General features: G+C 55.6%; 1 protein-coding gene across 1 annotated transcript in view; it reads right to left on the bottom strand.

Annotated features, from left to right (window-relative positions):
- The window catches only part of KIT (KIT proto-oncogene, receptor tyrosine kinase), a 79,814-nt gene that overhangs the window by 9,969 nt on the left and 52,134 nt on the right, over positions 1–17,711 (bottom strand). Inside the window, exons 8-15 of the mRNA XM_064149289.1 lie at positions 11,496–11,610; positions 9,933–10,126; positions 8,156–8,262; positions 7,946–8,072; positions 6,512–6,616; positions 6,311–6,421; positions 2,388–2,538; positions 58–146 (exon numbers count right to left, since the gene is read on the bottom strand). Of these exons, the coding sequence (XP_064005359.1) occupies positions 58–146; positions 2,388–2,538; positions 6,311–6,421; positions 6,512–6,616; positions 7,946–8,072; positions 8,156–8,262; positions 9,933–10,126; positions 11,496–11,610 (999 nt within the window). The remainder of the gene's footprint in view (positions 1–57; positions 147–2,387; positions 2,539–6,310; positions 6,422–6,511; positions 6,617–7,945; positions 8,073–8,155; positions 8,263–9,932; positions 10,127–11,495; positions 11,611–17,711) is intronic.

Raw genomic sequence — 17,711 nt, 5'->3', positions numbered from 1 at the left:
CCATGAAGAAGAATCTCTGTGCTCCCAGCAGCAGAGCTGCTTTGGCACTCTACTCACCAGACTTGGCTGGCCTCTTTTTCTCAGCCTTTGGAGGCACTGCATAGGACACTCCTGGCTTCATGTCCATGTACTCATTGGCAGCATCCCTGGAGAGGCAGCAGAGGAGAGGAAGCATGGCTGAGTGAGAAGGGTCTCAAAAGCCACCCCAACAAAAACAGAGGGCAAAGTTAGAGCAATCCTCTTCCTGCAATGGTTTAGAGCTGCTCAGTGGAATGGGAACTCAGAGGGGGGTGTGAACACAGCTCAGGAAAGGCCTGGGCAGAAGGAAAGGTCTGAGGACAGTTAATGATGCCTCTCAAGGTCTGGGGTCTGGCTCAGGTGAGCAAACAAAACCTGTCACACATCTGCAGCTTGGAGAGGTCTCCCCCTGCAGAAATGCACATCTGGGTGTACCATGGGGGCTGACAGAGCTGCATCCTCCTGCTCAGCCCAGCTGCCTTCAGCAACTCAAGGGGCAGCTGAAATCACAGAATGGCTCAGCTTGGAAGGGAGCTCAGAGCTCATCTCCCCCAGCACTCCCCACCATGCTCAGGGACACCTCTCAACTAGACTCAAGGCTTCATCCAGCCTGGCCTGCAGCACCCCCAGCAAGGAGGCAGCCACAGCCTCCCTGGGCAGCCTGGGACACACTCTCAGCACCCTCACACTCAGCAACTCCTTCCTCAGCTCCACTCTCAGCCTGCTCTGCCTCAGCTCCAAACCATTGCCCCTTGGGCTGTCTCTAGAGCCCCTGATGCAAAGTCCCTCTGCAGCCTTCCTGCAGGCTGCCTTCAGCTCTGGGCAGGCAGCTCTGAGGTGCCCCTGGAGCCTTCTCCCCTGCAGGCTGCACCCCCCCAGCTCCCTCAGCCTGTGCTCACAGCAGAGCTGCTCCAGCCCTTGCAGCATCTTTGTGGCCTCCTCTGGCCTCCCTCCAAGAGATAAGTGGTTAAAAAAGAGTTCAATGCAGATATTCAGAGACTTCAGATTCCAGAGGGGACCTGCCTGCATTTTGAGGCATCACTGAGGCCTGGGCCAGCCACCTGCTGCATTTTTAAAGCCTTCTGATTGCCATACACAATGCCCCTGTGCAGATTTTCCCCCTCTGTGGTTTGTAAATGCATAGAACCATAGAATTGTTTTGGTTGGAAAAAGACCTCCAAGACCAAGTGCAAGCTGGAGCAGAGGAGGTGCCACAGGAACTGAAAGCTTTGTTCCTGGAGGAGGTTCCACCTCAACACAAGGAGACACTTCTGTATGGTGAGGCTGCCAGAGCCCTGGAGCAGGCTGCCCAGAGAGGCTGTGCAGTCTCCTTCTCTGCCTGCACAGCCCCAACTCTCTCAGCCTGTGCTCACAGCAGAGCTGCTGCAGCCCTCTCAGCATCTTGGTGGCCTCCTCTGCACTGCCTCCAACACTTCCATGTCCTGCTTGTGCTGGGGGCTCCACAACTGCCCCCAGGACTGCAGGTGGGGTGTGAGGAGAGCAGAGCCAAGGGGCAGAATCCCCTCCCTTGCCCTGTGCCCACACTGCTCTTGCTGCAGCCAGCACAGGGTTGTGTCTGGGCTGCACTCACACTGCAGGCTCCTGTGGAGCTTTGCATCAGCCCAGACCCCCAGGGCCTGTTCCTCAGGGCTGCTCTCAGCCATTCCCCACCCAGCCTGGAGCAGGACCTTACCCTTGGCCTTGTTGAATGCCTTGAGGTTGGCCTGGGCACAGCTCTGCAGCCTGCCCAGGTCCCTCTGGATGGATCCCTGCCCTCTAGCAAGTCACCTGTGCCACACAGCCTGGTGCCACCTGCACACCTGTGAGGGTGCACTGAATGCTCTGTGCATGTCACTGACTTCTCCTTTCAAACCATTTCCCCCCATCCTATCCCTGCAGGCTTTTACAAACTCTTTCTATGCCTTTCTTGGATGATCCCTTCAGGTATTGGAAGGTCTCCATTAGGTCTCCCTGGAACCTTCTCTTCTCCAGACTGAGCACCCCCAGCTCCCTCAGCCTGTCCATACAGGAGAGGTGCTCTGACCTCTGGCTGGATCCCTGCCCTCTGAGGGCTCCTTTAAGGACACTATTGGGAAAAAAAAAGTGAAGAGCTCCTAAATAAAGACTTTAGGACCAGGGTGGCCTTAGGAATGGGGCAGTGGCTAGAAGCTGAGGCATGGAGACAGTCAAACCCCCCCTGGATGTGTTCCTGCATGCTATGCCCTGCCCTGGCTGCTCCTGCTGGACTGGATGATCATTCATGGCCCCTTTCCAAGCCCACTATCCTGTGATCCTCCTCTTACCAACTCTGGTACCTCTTCCCTCCCAGTGTTGTAGACAGAGGAGTAGATGGAGCAGGTCAGACTTACGCTGCAGGCTCTGCCTGGTGCAGGAGGTTCTCATAGACTGCTGCTTCTGCATGCTCCTCATGCTTGGGACAGATAAAGGAATCTCGCTTCCTTCTGAGGAAATTCAACAGATCCCCATAGCAGCAATATTCTGTAATGACCAGAGTGGGACCTGTAGGTGCAGGGGAGGTGTTAGAAAGCAGATTGAGCATTGATTTCAAAGCAGGAGGCAGCATTCAGCTAAGCACACAGCCTGGGCTAGGACAAGACACCACAACACCACCACCACAACAACCCCAAGCAGCACTGCAGGCTGGGGCCAGAGAGGCTGAGAGCAGCCAGGCAGAGAGGGAGCTGGGGGTGCTGGCAGAGAGGAGCTGCAGAGGAGGCAGCAGTGCCCAGGTGGGCAGCAGAGCCAATGGCATCCTGGGCTGGCTCAGGAGCAGTGTGGGCAGCAGGACAAGGGAGGTTCTTGTGCCCCTGTGCTCAGCACTGCTCAGGCCACCCCTGGAGTGCTGTGTCCAGTTGTGGGCTCCTGAATTGCAGAGAGCTGTTGAGGTGCACGGCCACTCCACCACCTCCCTGGGCAGCCCATTCCAATGCCAATCACTCTCTCTGCCAGGAACTTCCTCCTCACAGCCAGCCTAGACCTGCCCTGCCACAGCTTGAGCCTCTGTCCCCTTCTTCTGGTGCTGGCTGCCTGGCAGCAGAGCCCAACCCCACCTGGCTACAGCCTCCCTGCAGGCAGCTGCAGGCAGCAATGAGCTCTGCCCTGAGCCTCCTCTGCTGCAGGCTGCACACCCCCAGCTCCCTCAGCCTCTCCTCACAGGGCTGTGCTCCAGGCCCCTCCCCAGCCTTGCTGCCCTTCTCTCCACACCTTCCAGCACCTCAGCAGCTCTCTGCAATTCAGGAGCCCACAACTGGACACAGCACTCCAGGGCTGGCCTGAGCAGAGCTGAGCACAGGGCCACAAGAACCTCCCTTGTCCTGCTGCCCACACTGCTCCTGAGCCAGCCCAGGATGCCATTGGCTCTGCTGCCCACCTGGGCACTGCTGCCTCCTCTTCAGCTCCTCTCTCCCACCACCCCCAGCTCCCTCTCTGCCTGGCTGCTCTCAGCCACTCTGGCCCCAGCCTGCAGTGCTGCTTGGGGTTGTTGTGGCCAAAGTGCAGAACCCTGCCCTTGGCCTTGTTCACTCTCATCCCATTGGCCTCTGCCCACCCATCCAGCCTGGCCAGGTCCCTCTGCAAGGCTCTTCTACCCTCCAACATCTCCACAGCTGCTCCTAGCTTGGTGTCATCTGCAAGCTCACTGATGCTGGACTCAGTCCCCAAGGCATTGCCCTTGTCAAGCCTCCTCCCCTTGGCCTCTGCAATGTCTCCACAGAAAATCAAACAAATCACTCTTTTTTTCCCCCCCTTCCACCTCCTCTCTCCCCCATGTGCTGACGTTTTTGGCCAGCCACAGCTGTTTGCTTTTGCTCAGTTCCTGGAGGAAGTGATTTCTTCCCAAGGCTGGAGCGATTCAGGCTCCCAACCAACATTCATCCTTTTGATTCACTCCTGTTTACAGCAGGGCTCCACACTCCCTTTTCAGTGAACCTTTTGGAATTGAGGCAGGCTGCTGTAATTTTGCAGCCTGTCTGGGGGTGGGGGAGGGAGGAGAAAAATCATCCATAGAGAACAGCCACAGCACAAGGTCTGGAAGCAGCAGGGGAGAATTGAAGACCTCTCCTGCATGGATGTTTATAGATCAAACAGAGGTATCCTGAGCCAATCTGGTCTGCTCCCTGGAGGTGTTTGAGGCCAGGCTGGCTGAGGCTGTGTGCAGCCTGCTCTAGGGTAGGGTGTCCCTGGGCATGGCAGGGGGTTGGAACTGGCTGCTCCTTGTGGTCGCTGACTCTCTGGCTTCACTCTCTCCACCCCCATCTTTGCTCCATTCCCCCCACCTCCTGCCACTCCCTCACAGCCTCAAAAGTCCCTCCCCAGCTTTTTTGGAGCCCCCTTCGGATCCTGGAAGGCTACAAGAAGGTGCCCTGGGAGCCTCCTCTGCTCCAGCCTGCACAGCCCCAACTCTTTCAGGCTGTGCTCACAGCAGAGCTGCTGCAGCCCTCTGAGCATCCAATGTTTCCATCCTATGTTTAAATCACTGAGTGAGAAAGGCTTTACCACGACTTATTTTATCAGCTCTCTTTTTTTTTTCCTTTGAAAAGCAAAGCAAACAACCTTAAAAGAGCAAAACATTTCTGTAAGCAGCACCAGATTAAAATGCACCTAATTAAATAAGGCACAGGACTCCATCAGCCTATTGGAGGTTGCTCAAGGTCTCATCCAACCTGGTCCTAAACACCTCCAGGGAGGTTGTGGAGCACAGAATCACCCAATGTGATCAAAGATCACATTGGGTGATTCTGTGCTCCACAACCTCCCTGGGCAACCTGTGCCAGTGTCTCACCACCCTCACTGCAAACAACTTCTTCCTAACATCCACTTTCAATCTCTCCTCTGCCACTTCAAACCCATTCCTCCTCTCATTCCCAGACCTTGTCACCTCCAGCCCTCCTGCAGCCCCCTTCAGCCCTCCTGCAGCCCCCTTCAGATCCTGGAATGCCACTCCAAGGTCTCCTCAAAGCCTTCTCCTCTCCAGGCTGCAGAGCCCCAACTCTCTCAGCCTGTCCTCTGAGCAGAGCTGCTGCAGCTCTCTGGAAACAAAGGTATTAAACTCACATTAAAAGCAAAACGTTTTGGGGCTGTGTAATTCTTTGTTTGGGAACCTTTTTCCCCCTCCTCCTCTCTCCCAGCTTTCTGCTGCTGAGAGTTTGTAGCTCTGGCAGTGCCTTAAGGGATTAAGGCTTGGGAAGGCTACACAAGGCAGGTCTGGTAACTTCCCCCTGGGAGGTACCTAAAAGGAACCAGTTCAAGTATTCTTTCTTGTGAAAAACGATGTGGTTGAGGGCAAAACCTCTGCCCTGCATTCTGACAGCTCCCAGGAAGGAGAAGCACAAAGGCTCACATGAAAAATAGGTCACAGCAACCTCCTTGTTGAGCCACAGCTGCAGTAGTCCCACCAAGACTTGCAGGGTGAGCCTAAAACCTAACCAGCAGTAACTCAGAGCCTCAAAAGTCCCTCCCCAGCTTTCTTGTGGCCCCCTTCAGATCCTGGAAGGCCACAAGAAGGTCACCTGGGAGCCTCCTCTGCTCCAGACTGAACAGCCCCAGCTGCCTCAGTCTCTTCTCACAGCAGAGCAGCTCCAGCCCTCTGCTCATCCTCCTGGCCCTGCTCTGGACACCTTCCAGCCCCAGGGGCTCCAGCACTGGATGCAGTACTGCAGGTGAGGTCTCAGCAGTGTGGAGCAGAGGGGCAGGATCCCTTCCCTGGCCCTGCTGCCCACACTGCTCCTGCTGCAGCCCAGGCTCTGGCTGCTCCCTGGGCTGCCAGAGCAACACTGACAGCTCAGATTGGCTTCTCCTCCAGCAGCACTCCTCAAGTCCCTCTCCTCAGGGCTGCTCTCCAGCTATAGAAGCATAGAATCAGTCAGGGCTGGAAGGGACCACAAGGAGCAGCCAGTTCCAACCCCCTGCCATGCCCAGGGACACCCTACCCTAGAGCAGGCTGCACACAGCCTCAGCCAGCCTGGCCTCAAACACCTCCAGCCATGGGGCCTCAACCACCTCCCTGGGCAACCCCTGCCAGCCTCTCACCACTCTCCTGCTCAACAACTTCCTCCTCACCTCCAGCCTGACTCTCCCCACCTCCAGCTGTGCTCCATTCCCCCCACTCCTGGCACTCACTGAGACCCTAAAATTCCCTTTCAGCTGCCAGTCTAAAAAGTCCCTCCCAGCTGCCAGTCACTTCCCAGCCTATATTGGTGCTTGGGATTGCCTGGACTCGGCTGCCCAAAAGAGGAAGGGGAATAACCATGCATAACCTGTAGCTAACCCTCACCTCCAACAGTGCAGGCTCCCAGCAGGTTGACAATATTGATGTGGTTTCCAAGGTAACTCAGCACTTTCAGCTCTGACATCAAGGCTTCCCTCTCTGTCAGGTGAGCACTGGCTGCAGGGCAAAAAGCACAACATTCAGCACCTAAAGCACTGACCAAAAAGGAAGGGAGAAGAGATTGAGCCCTGGAGGAGAGCAACTTACTTTTCAACATCTTCACTGCCACTGTCATAGCAGCATCAGATTTGAAGAGACCATAAGCAGTGGCTTCAACAACCTTCCCAAAAGCTCCAGCACCAAGGGTTTTACCTAATGAAGCACAACAAATACATCACACAAGGCAGAGAATGGTTTGGGTTGGAAGGGATCTCCAAAGGTCATCCAGCCCAAGCCACCTGCACTCAGCAGGGACAGTCAGAGAATGGTTTAGGTTGGGAGGGAGCTCAAAGCTCAGCCAGTTCCAATCCTTCTGCCATAGGCAGGGACACCTCTCACTAGAACAGGTTGCTCAAGGCCTCATCCAACCTGGCCTGGAACACCTCCAGGGAGGTTGTGGAGCACAGAATCCCCCAATGTGATCACAGATCACATTGGGGGATTCTGTGCTCCACAACCTCCCTGGGCAACCTGTGCCAGTGTCTCACCACCCTCACTGCAAACAACTTCTTCATGACATCCAGCTCCAACCTCCCCTCTGCCACTTCAAACCCATTCCTCCTCCTCCTCTCATTCCCAGACCTTGTCAATAGTCCCTCCCCAGCCCTCCTGGAGCCCCCTGCAGATCCTGCAAGGCCACTCCAAGGTCTCCTCCAAGCCTTCTCCTCTCCAGGCTGCAGAGCCCCAACTCTCCCAGCCTGTGCTCACAGCAGAGCTGCTGCAGCCCTCTCAGCATCTTGGTGGCCTCCTCTGCACTGGCTCCAACACTTCCATGTCCTGCTTGTGCTGGGGGCTCCACAACTGCCCCCAGGAGAGAGAGAGAAGAGAGAGAGAGAAGAGAGAGAGAGAAGAGAGAGAGAGAAGAGAGAGAGAGAAGAGAGAGAAGAGAAGAGAGAGAAGAGAAGAGAGAGAAGAGAAGAGAGAGAAGAGAAGAGAGAGAAGAGAAGAGAGAGAAGAGAAGAGAAGAGAGAGAAGAGAAGAGAGAGAAGAGAAGAGAAGAGAGAGAAGAGAAGAGAAGAGAAGAGAAGAGAAGAGAAGAGAAGAGAAGAGAAGAGAAGAGAAGCGAAGCTAGAGAAGAGAGAGAAGAGAGAGAGAGAAGAGAGAGAAGAGAGAGAGAAGAGAGAGAGAGAAGAGAGAGAGAGAGAGAGAGAGAGAAGAGAAGAGAGAGCCATCCAGCCTTGCACTAAACAGCTCCAGGGATGTAGCCTCAACCACCTCCATGGGCAATCCACTCCAGGCTCTCCCCACTCTTCGAGTGGTTGTTGAGGGCACCCTGGAGCACTTCTCTCCCCCCAAGAAGAGTTCAGCATTTCCTCTTCTATCTCAGCCAAGCCCTCCTGAGAGGCACCTGCTTGCTTTTCTTTTTGCCTGAGCCTTCCTCACTCTCTGCACTACTGCTCACCACCATTTTTGCCCCACTCCCCCCTTTGCTGGGCTGGTCCCCAGGCCTCTCTTTCTGAGGCCAAATCAACCTGAACTAACCAAAACTCAGCCTGTTTCTAGGGAACTCCCACTTGTGGTCGTAAGGGAGCTGCGTTGGGTCGATGTAGACGTAGTTGTTGCCATTTATTTCTTCAACAACTTTCCACTGGACTTCATATTTGGGTTTCTGGAAAAGAAGGAGGAGAAAAGCTGTCACTCCTGCAGCCCCCAAGGGCAGCTGAGGCTAGAGGAGGGGGCTTTGGGCTTCACCTGCAAGTAGATGTACACCAGGACCACCACGACGATGCACATCAGCCCCGCAGCCACGCCAAAGGCGATCAGTAGGGGGGTGAAGAGAGTATGGGTTCGGATCTTCTCTGGAAGGAGAGAGGAGAAAATCCCCTTTAAAGGGTGAACAGGAGGGGAAAAACATAGCCATGGAACCAGGGAATGGGTTAGGCTGGGAGGGAGCTCAAAGCCATAGGTAGGGACATTTCCCACTAGAACAGGTCGCTCAAGGACTCACCCACCCTGGCCTTGGACACCTCCAGGGAGGGTGTGGAGCACAGAATCACCCAATGTGATCAGAGAGAGAGGGGAGAGAGAGGGGGGGGGACAGAGAGAGAGAGAGAGAGAGAGAGAGGGGACAGAGAGAGAGAGAGAGAGAGAGAGAGAGAGGGGGGACAGAGAGAGAGAGAGAGAGAGAGGGGGGAGAGAGAGAGAGAGAGAGGGGGGGGGGACAGAGAGGGGGGGGGGACAGAGAGAGAGAGAGAGAGAGAGAGAGGGGGGACAGAGAGAGAGAGAGAGAGAGAGAGAGGGGGGACAGAGAGAGAGAGAGAGAGAGAGGGGGGACAGAGAGAGAGAGAGAGAGAGAGGGGGGACAGAGAGAGAGAGAGAGGGGGGGGGGACAGAGAGAGAGAGAGAGGGGGGGGGGACAGAGAGAGAGAGAGAGAGAGGGGGGGGACAGAGAGAGAGAGAGAGAGGGGGGACAGAGAGAGAGAGAGGGGGGACAGAGAGAGAGAGAGGGGACAGAGAGAGAGAGGGGGGACAGAGAGAGAGAGGGGGGACAGAGAGAGAGAGGGGACACAGAGAGAGAGAGAGAGGGGACACAGAGAGAGAGAGAGAGGGGGGACAGAGAGAGAGAGAGAGGGGGGACAGAGAGAGAGAGAGAGGGGGGACAGAGAGAGAGAGAGAGGGGGGACAGAGAGAGAGAGAGAGGGGGGACAGAGAGAGAGAGAGAGGGGACACAGAGAGAGAGAGAGAGGGGACACAGAGAGAGAGAGAGAGAGAGAGAGAGAGGGGGGACAGAGAGAGAGAGAGAGAGAAGTGGGACAGAGAGAGAGAGAGAGAGAAGTGGGACAGAGAGAGAGAGAGAGAGAAGTGGGACAGAGAGAGAGAGAGGAGGGGGACAGAGAGAGAGAGAGGAGGGGGACAGAGAGAGAGAGAGGAGGGGGGACAGAGAGAGGGGGCACAGAGAGAAGAGAGGCACGAAGGACACCCACATGTTCAAGTTCTTCAAGCCTCTACAGCAGAATCACAGAATCAGTCACAGAAGGTCAGGGGCTGGAAGGGACCCCCAAAGCTCACCCAGTCCAACCCCCTGCCACAGCAGCAGCACCCAGAGCAGATCACACAGCAGCACAGCCAGGCTGGGTTTGAATATCTCCAGAGAAGGAGACTCCACAGCCCCCCTGGGCAGCCTGTGCCAGGGCTCTGCCACCCTCACAGGGAAAAAATCCTCCTCATGTTTCCATGAAGCTTCCTCTGCCTCAGCTGCCACCCAGTGCCTCTTGTGCTGTCCCTGGGCATCACCCAGCAGAGCCTGGCTCCAGCTCCTGCCACTCACCTGCACACACTGAGAACCACTGCTGAGGTCACCTCTCAGCTCCTCCTGTCCCAGCAGCACAGCCCCAGCTGCCTCAGGCTCTGCTCCTAACAGAGCTGTTCCATTCCCTCCAGCACCTCTGTGGCTCTGTGCTGGGCTCTCTGCAGCAGTTCCGTGCCCCTCCCGAGGGCGGTGGGGGAGGGCAGCCGGTGAGGCTCTCACCTTTGATGGCGAAGTTGTAGAAGGCAGAGCTCCTGTCGCCGTTGCTGGCAGCCTCGCAGCAGACGGTGCCGGTGCTGCGGAAGGCGCTGGCGTTGACGGTGCTCTCCACCAGCACCCGCTCGAAGGACGGCGCCGACGAGTTGGCGTCGCTGACTTTGACGTCGGTGGGGGAGAGGGTTGGCGAGTCGAAACACCTGCGGGAAACGGCGCTGGCACCCCCCTGCCACGGCTCGTCGGCGTGCAGCGGGTGCCAGGTCCCTGCTGCCAGCCCAGCAGACAGCTAAGGGATGCTGCTCTGGAAAGGGACTGGGCTGAACCGCTGAGCCTCGGAGCTCAGCCTGCTCATCACACCCTGCTTGTCCTCGGTGCAGTGGGTGAAATGATACAGGCACCAAGCCTCACTCCCTTGGTCACCACTTGCTTTTTGGCTAGAGGGACCTACAGGTCTGTTAAGTCCACTGCTGCCTTTCATAGGTTGTCAGGGCTTAAAAGGGACCCAAAGAGATCACAGAATGTTAGGGGTTGGAAGGGACCCAAAGAGCTCGTCAAGTCCACCCCCCCTGCCATGCCCAGGGACACCCTACCCTAGAGCAGGCTGCACACAGCCTCAGCCATCCTGGCCTCAAACACCTCCAGCCATGGGGCCTCAACCACCTCCCAGGGCAACCCCTGCCAGCCTCTCACCACTCTCCTGCTCAACAACTTCCTCCTCACCTCCAGCCTCACTCTCCCCACCTCCAGCTTTGCTCCATTCCTCCCACTCCTGTCACTCCCTCACAGCCTCAAAAGTCCCTCCCCAGCTTTTTTGTGTCCCCCTTCAGATCCTGGCAGGCCACAAGAAGGTCCCCTGGGAGCCTCCTCTGCTCCAGCCTGCACAGCCCCAACTCTTTCAGTCTGTGCTCACAGCAGAGCTGCTGCAGCCTCTCAGCATCCTCCTGGCCCTGCTCTGGACACTCTCCAGCATCTCCACAGCCCTCTTGTCCCAGGGGCTCCAGAGCTGGATGCAGGACTCCAGGTGAGGTCTCAGCAGAGCAGAGCAGAGGGGGAGAATCCCCTCCCTGGCCCTGCTGGCCACACTACTGCTGCTGCAGCCCAGGCTCTGCTTGGCTTTCTGGGCTGCAAGTGCACACTGCTGGCTCCTGTGGAGCTTCTCCTCCAGCAGCACCCCCAAGTGCCTCTGCTCAGGGCTGCTCTGCAGCCACTCACTGCCCAGCCTGGAGTTGTGCTTGGCATTGCCTCCACCCAGCTGCAGGACCTTGCCCTTGGTCTTGTTGCACCTCCTGAGCTTGGCTTGTGCCCACCTCTGCAGCCTGTCACCAGGTCCCCAGGCACTTCCACAACAGAGGTCAACCCAAGCCATGTTTTGCTGTGCTTCCCAAGTGCTCACTGCACAGTGACACTCTGCTGTCTCTTTAGGGATGTGCCAAGCAGCCAGCAGGTTTCGTTCATGCAGGGTTTGAATGTGACAGAGCCATTTCATCCTCTTCCTTCTTTTATTATGATTATAAATTGGGGGTGCTGCCTCTGCAATAAGCCTCAGAGCCCCTGGGTTGCTTAACTCACCTCTGCTCAGTTCCTGGGCAGAAATACCAGTAGATGGTAGGGGCTGGGAAGCCAGCTGCTACACACTGGAGGAGGCCATTGCTAAGCATTCCCAGAGTGAGTATCTCTGGTTTTGCTGCAAGAAACAAAGAACAAACAGTCACAACTCACAAGGGGGAGACAGAATTTGCACTGCCATTTGCTCTACACCTCAGCAACTTGTGTGTGTCATCACCTCTAGTCTGGATCTTAGGAAGTGCTTCAGTAGGAGGGTGGTAAGACTGAGGCTGTCCAGGGAGGCTGGGGAACATCCTCAACACCCTGGGGGTGGATGAGGCCTTCAGCAGCTGAATCTAACTGAGAGGTGTGCCTGGGCATGGTGGGGAGGTTGGAGGAGATGAGCTCTGAGCTCCCTTCCAGCCTGAGCCATTCTTCACTCATGTGAACAGAGCTTCACACATTCGAGGCTGCCTGTGCCTAAGCTGGTGTCCTGCAAGCACCAACATCCAGGAACGTAGCAGTTCCCTCAGTGAATGCTTGAGTGCATTCCACCTGCACCCAGCAGTTGGTCTGATAAAGGAATCAGAGAATCACAGAACCAAGCAGGTTGGAAGAGAGCTCCAAGCTCAGCCAGCCCAACCAGACCATGGCACTAAGTGCCCCAGCCAGGCTTGGCTGCAACACCTCCAGCCACGGCCACTCCACCACCTCCCTGGGCAGCCCATTCCAATGCCAATCACTCTCTCTGCCAGCAACTTCCTCCTCACAGCCAGCCTGAACCTGCCCTGGCACAGCTTCAGACTCTGTCCCCTTCTTCTGCTGCTGGCTGCCTGGCAGCAGAGCCCAACCCCACCTGGCTACAGCCTCCCTGCAGGCAGCTGCAGGCAGCAATGAGCTCTGCCCTGAGCCTCCTCTGCTGCAGGCTGCACCCCCCCAGCTCCCTCAGCCTCTCCTCACAGGGCTCTGCTCCAGGCCCCTCCCCAGCCTTGCTGCCCTTCTCTCCACACCTGCCAGCACCTCAACAGCTCTCTGCAATTCAGGAGCCCACAAATGGACACAGCACTCCAGGGCTGGCCTGAGCAGTGCTGAGCACAGGGGCACAAGAACCTCCCTTGTCCTGCTGCCCACACTGCTCCTGAGCCAGCCCAGGATGCCATTGGCTCTGCTGCCCACCTGGGCACACTGGTTGTGGTCAACCTCTGCAGCCTGTCAAAGTCCCATGTCACAGGCTTCAGCTAAAGGTATTATCAACACAGCAAGGTGGTTTTATTCTTGGTGAAGCTTGAATTTGCTTTATTTCCCTCAAGCCTCTTTGCACAATCACCCAAAACCAAGTCAGGGAATAAAGCAGACACTATTACAATGCTGCTGCTCTGCTGGTTGGAGAGGCCCTTAGCAGCTAAATGCTGCAACTTTACAGAAAGGTAAAATTGGACTCTTGAAAACACTGAAGCTACAGTGGGGAAAACCACAGATTTATTTCAGATGAAATCCATCTTCAGAGGTAGCTCCTGATGAATATTCTACTTGCTGATTAAATTACAGGCAATAAAGCACATGCACATTGCCAATCACAGACAGCATCTCCTCATGACTCACGTTGCAGGAACTAAATGTTCCCTAAACCATCCCTACAGCAGAGAGTTGTGTTCCACACAAACCACCGAGGACCAAACGCTGCTGCAGAACGTTGAGCTCTGCTTCCAGCCCTGCTCAGTGGGTGAGGGACTCTGGGAGAGTGCACAGCATCTTGGTGCTCATGGAATAGACACAGAGAAGCAGGGAATCAGGCAGGCAGGAAGAGAGCTCCAAGCTCAGCCAGCCCAACCTAGCACCCAGCCCTGCCCAACCAACCAGACCATGGCACTAAGTGCCCCAGCCAGGCTTGGCTTCAACACCTCCAGCCACGGCCACTCCACCACCTCCCTGGGCAGCCCATTCCAATGCCAATCACTCTCTCTGACAGGAACTTCCTAACAACATCCAGCCTAGACCTGCCCTGCCACAGCTTCAGACTCTGTCCCCTTCTTCTGGTGCTGGCTGCCTGGCAGCAGAGCCCAACCCCACCTGGCTACAGCCTCCCTGCAGGCAGCTGCAGGCAGCAATGAGCTCTGCCCTGAGCCTCCTCTGCTGCAGGCTGCACCCCCCCAGCTCCCTCAGCCTCTCCTCACAGGGCTCTGCTCCAGGCCCCTCCCCAGCCTTGCTGCCCTTCTCTCCACACCTTCCAGCACCTCAGCAGCTCTCTGCAATTCAGGAGCCCACAACTGGACACAGCACTCCAGGGCTGGCCTGAGCAGTGCTGAGCACAGGGGCACAAGAACCTCCCTTGTCCTGCTGCCCACACTGCTCCTGAGCCAGCCCAGGATGCCATTGGCTCTGCTGCCCACCTGGGCACTGCTGCCTCCTCTGCAGCTCCTCTCTGCCAGCACCCCCAGCTCCCTCTCTGCCTGCCTGCTCTCAGCCACTCTGGCCCCAGCCTCTAGTCCTGCTTGGGGTTGTTCTGGCCAAAGTGCAGAACCCTGCACTTGGCCTTGTTCAGTCTCATCCCATTGGCCTCTGCCCACCCATCCAGCCTGGCCAGGTCCCTCTGCAGGGCAAAGCTCTGAGCTCATCTTGCCGTGGGCTGTACCACCCCAAGCAGTTTCTCTCTCCAGCAGGAGCCCCAACCAGTTAGGCAACACTTTGTTGCCTATAATTAAGCCCAGACATTATTTAGCACTAAACTCAGATCCTAGTTGGAAGCTCATTCCTCTCCTAATTGCTAGACACACTGCACCTTGCCACTCTGGAGGCTTCTGCAGTTTCTTAATTGTAATTCAGCTCAGCCTTGTCAAGTTGTAATTTTCTTTTTTGGCTCCTAATTTCAGAGCTCCTTCCTTCCTTACTCACTTAATGTCACATTTGCTATGAATTAGTTCATTATTTCCCCACCCCACCCCCACCCCTAGAAGCAATTTCAGCATTGTTTCAGATTAGCATATGCAATTGCTAAAGGTGTTTCAATCCAGGGCTGACTTCTCAGCTCTTGCAGCAACTGCTCCAGCATCAATTCCTGTTTATCTGAAGGCATTCTCCTGATTATGAATCCTGCTTTACCTGTTTGATTGCTTTCTGCTGATTACCTGCCCAAGGCAGATGTGTAAACATCACCAGCTACATCTCAGCAATCTATGCAAAAACCCTTGCTGACAAAAATGCCACGTCAGGATCTGACCCACTCACACAGGATCAGGCAGGTTGGAAGAGAGCTCCAAGCTCAGCCAGCCCAACCTAGCACCCAGCCCTGGCCAGTCACAGAATCAAGCAAGTGGGAAGAGAGCTCCAAGCTCATCCAGCCTAACCTAGCACCCAGCCCTGGTCAATCATAGAATCAAGAACATTGGAAGAGAGCTCTAAGCTCATCCAGTTCAACCTAGTACCCAGCCCTGCCCAGTCATACAATCAAGCAAGTGGGAAGAGAGCTCCAAGCTCAGCCAGCCCAACCTAGCACCCAGCCCTGGCCAATCATAGAATCAAGAACATTGGAAGAGAGCTCTAAGCTCATCCAGTTCAACCTAGCACTCAGCCCTGGCCAGTCACAGAACCAAGCAGGTTGGAAGAGAGCTCCAAGCTCAGCCAGCCCAACCTAGCACCCAGCCCTGCCCAACCAACCAGACCATGGCACTAAGTGCCCCAACCAGGCTTGGCTGCAACACCTCCAAGGAACATAACTCACCTCTGGTGGTCACTGTGCTGTGTCAAATAAGTTTGTGTTTCATACTCAAATGATGGTGGTGTTCTACTGGAAACAGGTCATTTCTCTGCCCTGCTGAGACCACAGCTGCAATACTGTGTCCAGTTTTGGGTTCCCCAGCTCAAGAGAGACAGGGATCTATTGGAGAGCTACAAGGATGATTACAGGACTTGAATGTCACTCCCCATGAAGAAAGACTGAGAGGCCTGGGGCTGTTTAGCCTGGAGAAGAGAAGGCTGAGAGAGGACCTTATTAATATCAATACATACTTGAGGGATGGGTGTCAAGAGGAAGGTGCCAGGCTCTCTTCAGTGGCACCCAGCAACAGGACAAGGCACAATGGATATAAGCCAGGGCACGAGAGCTTCCACATGAACATAAGGACAAGGGAGGTTCTTGTGCCCCTGTGCTCAGCACTGCTCAGGCCACAGCTGGAGTGCTGTGTCCAGATGTGGGCTCCTGAATTGCAGAGAGCTGTTGAGGTGCTGGAAGGTGTGGAGAGAAGGGCAGCAAGGCTGGGGAGGGGCCTGGAGCAGAGCCCTGTGAGGAGAGGCTGAGGGAGCTGGGGGGGTGCAGCCTGCAGCAGAGGAGGCTCAGGGCAGAGCTCATTGCTGCCTGCAGCTGCCTGCAGGGAGGCTGTAGCCAGGTGGGGTTGGGCTCTGCTGCCAGGCAGCCAGCACCAGAAGAAGGGGACAGAGTCTGGAGCTGTGGCAGGGCAGGTCTAGGCTGGATGTTGTTAGGAAGTTCCTGGCAGAGAGAGTGATTGGCATTGGAATGGGCTGCCCAGGGAGGTGGTGGAGTGGCCGTGGCTGGAGGTGTTGCAGCCAAGCCTGGCTGGGGCACTTAGTGCCATGGTCTGGTTGGTTGGGCAGGGCTGGGTGCTAGGTTGGGCTGGCTGAGCTTGGAGCTCTCTGCCAACCTGCTTGGTTCTATGAGGAGAAACTTCTTTCCAGTGAGGGTGCAGAGCCCTGGAGCAGGCTGCCCAGAGAGGTTGTGGAGTTTCTTTCTCTGGAGATATTCCAAATCTGCCTGGATGTGTTCCTGTGTTTCACAGCACCTCACACTAGAGCAGGCTGCCCACAGCCTCAGCCAGCCTGGCCTTAAACACCTCAAGGGAGCAGGCTTCCACCAGCAGCCTGTGCAATCCCTTCCAGGCTCTCAACACCCTCATGCTGAACAACTTCTTCCTAACATCCAGACTGAATCTCCCCATTTCTAATTTGATTCCAGTCCTCCCAGGACCTGACAGCCTAAAAAGTCCCTCCCCAGCTTTCTTGTATCCCACTTAAGACACTGCAAGGCCACAATAAGGTCACCTGGGAGCCTTCTCTCCAGACTGAACAGCCCAAACTCCTTCAGTCTCCCCCTCATAGCAGAACCCTAGAATCAAGCAGGTTGAAGAGACCTCCAAGCTCACCCCCTGGGATGACAGCACACAGGTCTGTGAGGCTGTGTGGATTCTGTAAGGCACTGATTATACAGAAGCCCTCAGGTGCCACAAGGCACAAGTGGGAAAGACTCCTGACAAAGGCTTTCAAAGCCTGCTTCCAACTCAAACAAATTAAGGGCAATTAATAGCTTAACTCAGCTGCCAAAAAGCAAATTATAATCCTTGTGTATCCTGCTCCACCTTGAATTATCAAAGCCTTATGGTAGATGCTTATGTTTGAGACCATGCTTCCAGCTGCCAGGGACTTTTCTTCCTGTCTAAGCTATTTGGATGCCCTTTGGTGACCTCTGGAATATGTTCCCTGCCAGGCAAGGTCACACTAGGGAGGAGGTGGATTTAAGCACTCTGCACTTTTAGGGCTTGACATTAAGAATCAGAGGATGGTTTAGGTTGGAAGGGAGCTGAAGGATCAGCCACCTCCCACTAGAACAGGTCACTCAAGGTCTCATCCTACCTGGTCCTAAACACCTACAGGGAGGTTGTGGAGCACAGAATCACCCAATGTGATCAAAGATCAAAGATCACATTGGGGGATTCTGTGTTCCACAACCTCCCTGGGCAGCCTGTGCCAGTGTCTCACCACCCTCACTGCAAACAACTTCCTCCTAACATCCACTTTCAGTCTCCCCTCTGCAAACTCAAACCCATTCTTCCTCCTCCTCCTGTCATTCCCAGACCTTGTCAATAGTCCCTTCCTGTGGCCCCCTTCAGATACTGCAAGGCCACTCCAAGGTCTCCTCCAAGCCTTCTCCTCTCCAGGCTGCACAGCCCCAACTCTCTCAGCCTGTGCTCAGAGCAGAGCTGCTACAGCCCTCTCAGCATCTTGGTGGCCTCCTCTGGACTGGAGATGTTCAAGGCCAGGTTGGATGAGACCTTGAGCGACCTGTTCTAGTGGGAGGTGTCCCTGCCTATGTGGGGGGTTGGAACTGCTGAGCTTTGAGCTCCCTTCCAACCTAACCCATTCTCTGACTCTGAGTGCCTCACTTCAGCAAGCCTCTCTTATGCTGAGCCAGGCTGTGGCATCCTTTGCATGCATCCTGTTGCACAAAATGCA

The sequence above is a fragment of the Pogoniulus pusillus genome, chromosome 9, assembly GCF_015220805.1.
Source record: "Pogoniulus pusillus isolate bPogPus1 chromosome 9, bPogPus1.pri, whole genome shotgun sequence".
Taxonomy (NCBI): Eukaryota; Metazoa; Chordata; class Aves; order Piciformes; family Lybiidae; genus Pogoniulus; species Pogoniulus pusillus.
Note: the sequence above shows the minus strand (reverse complement) of the source record. Positions and strands in the feature narration are given on the sequence as shown.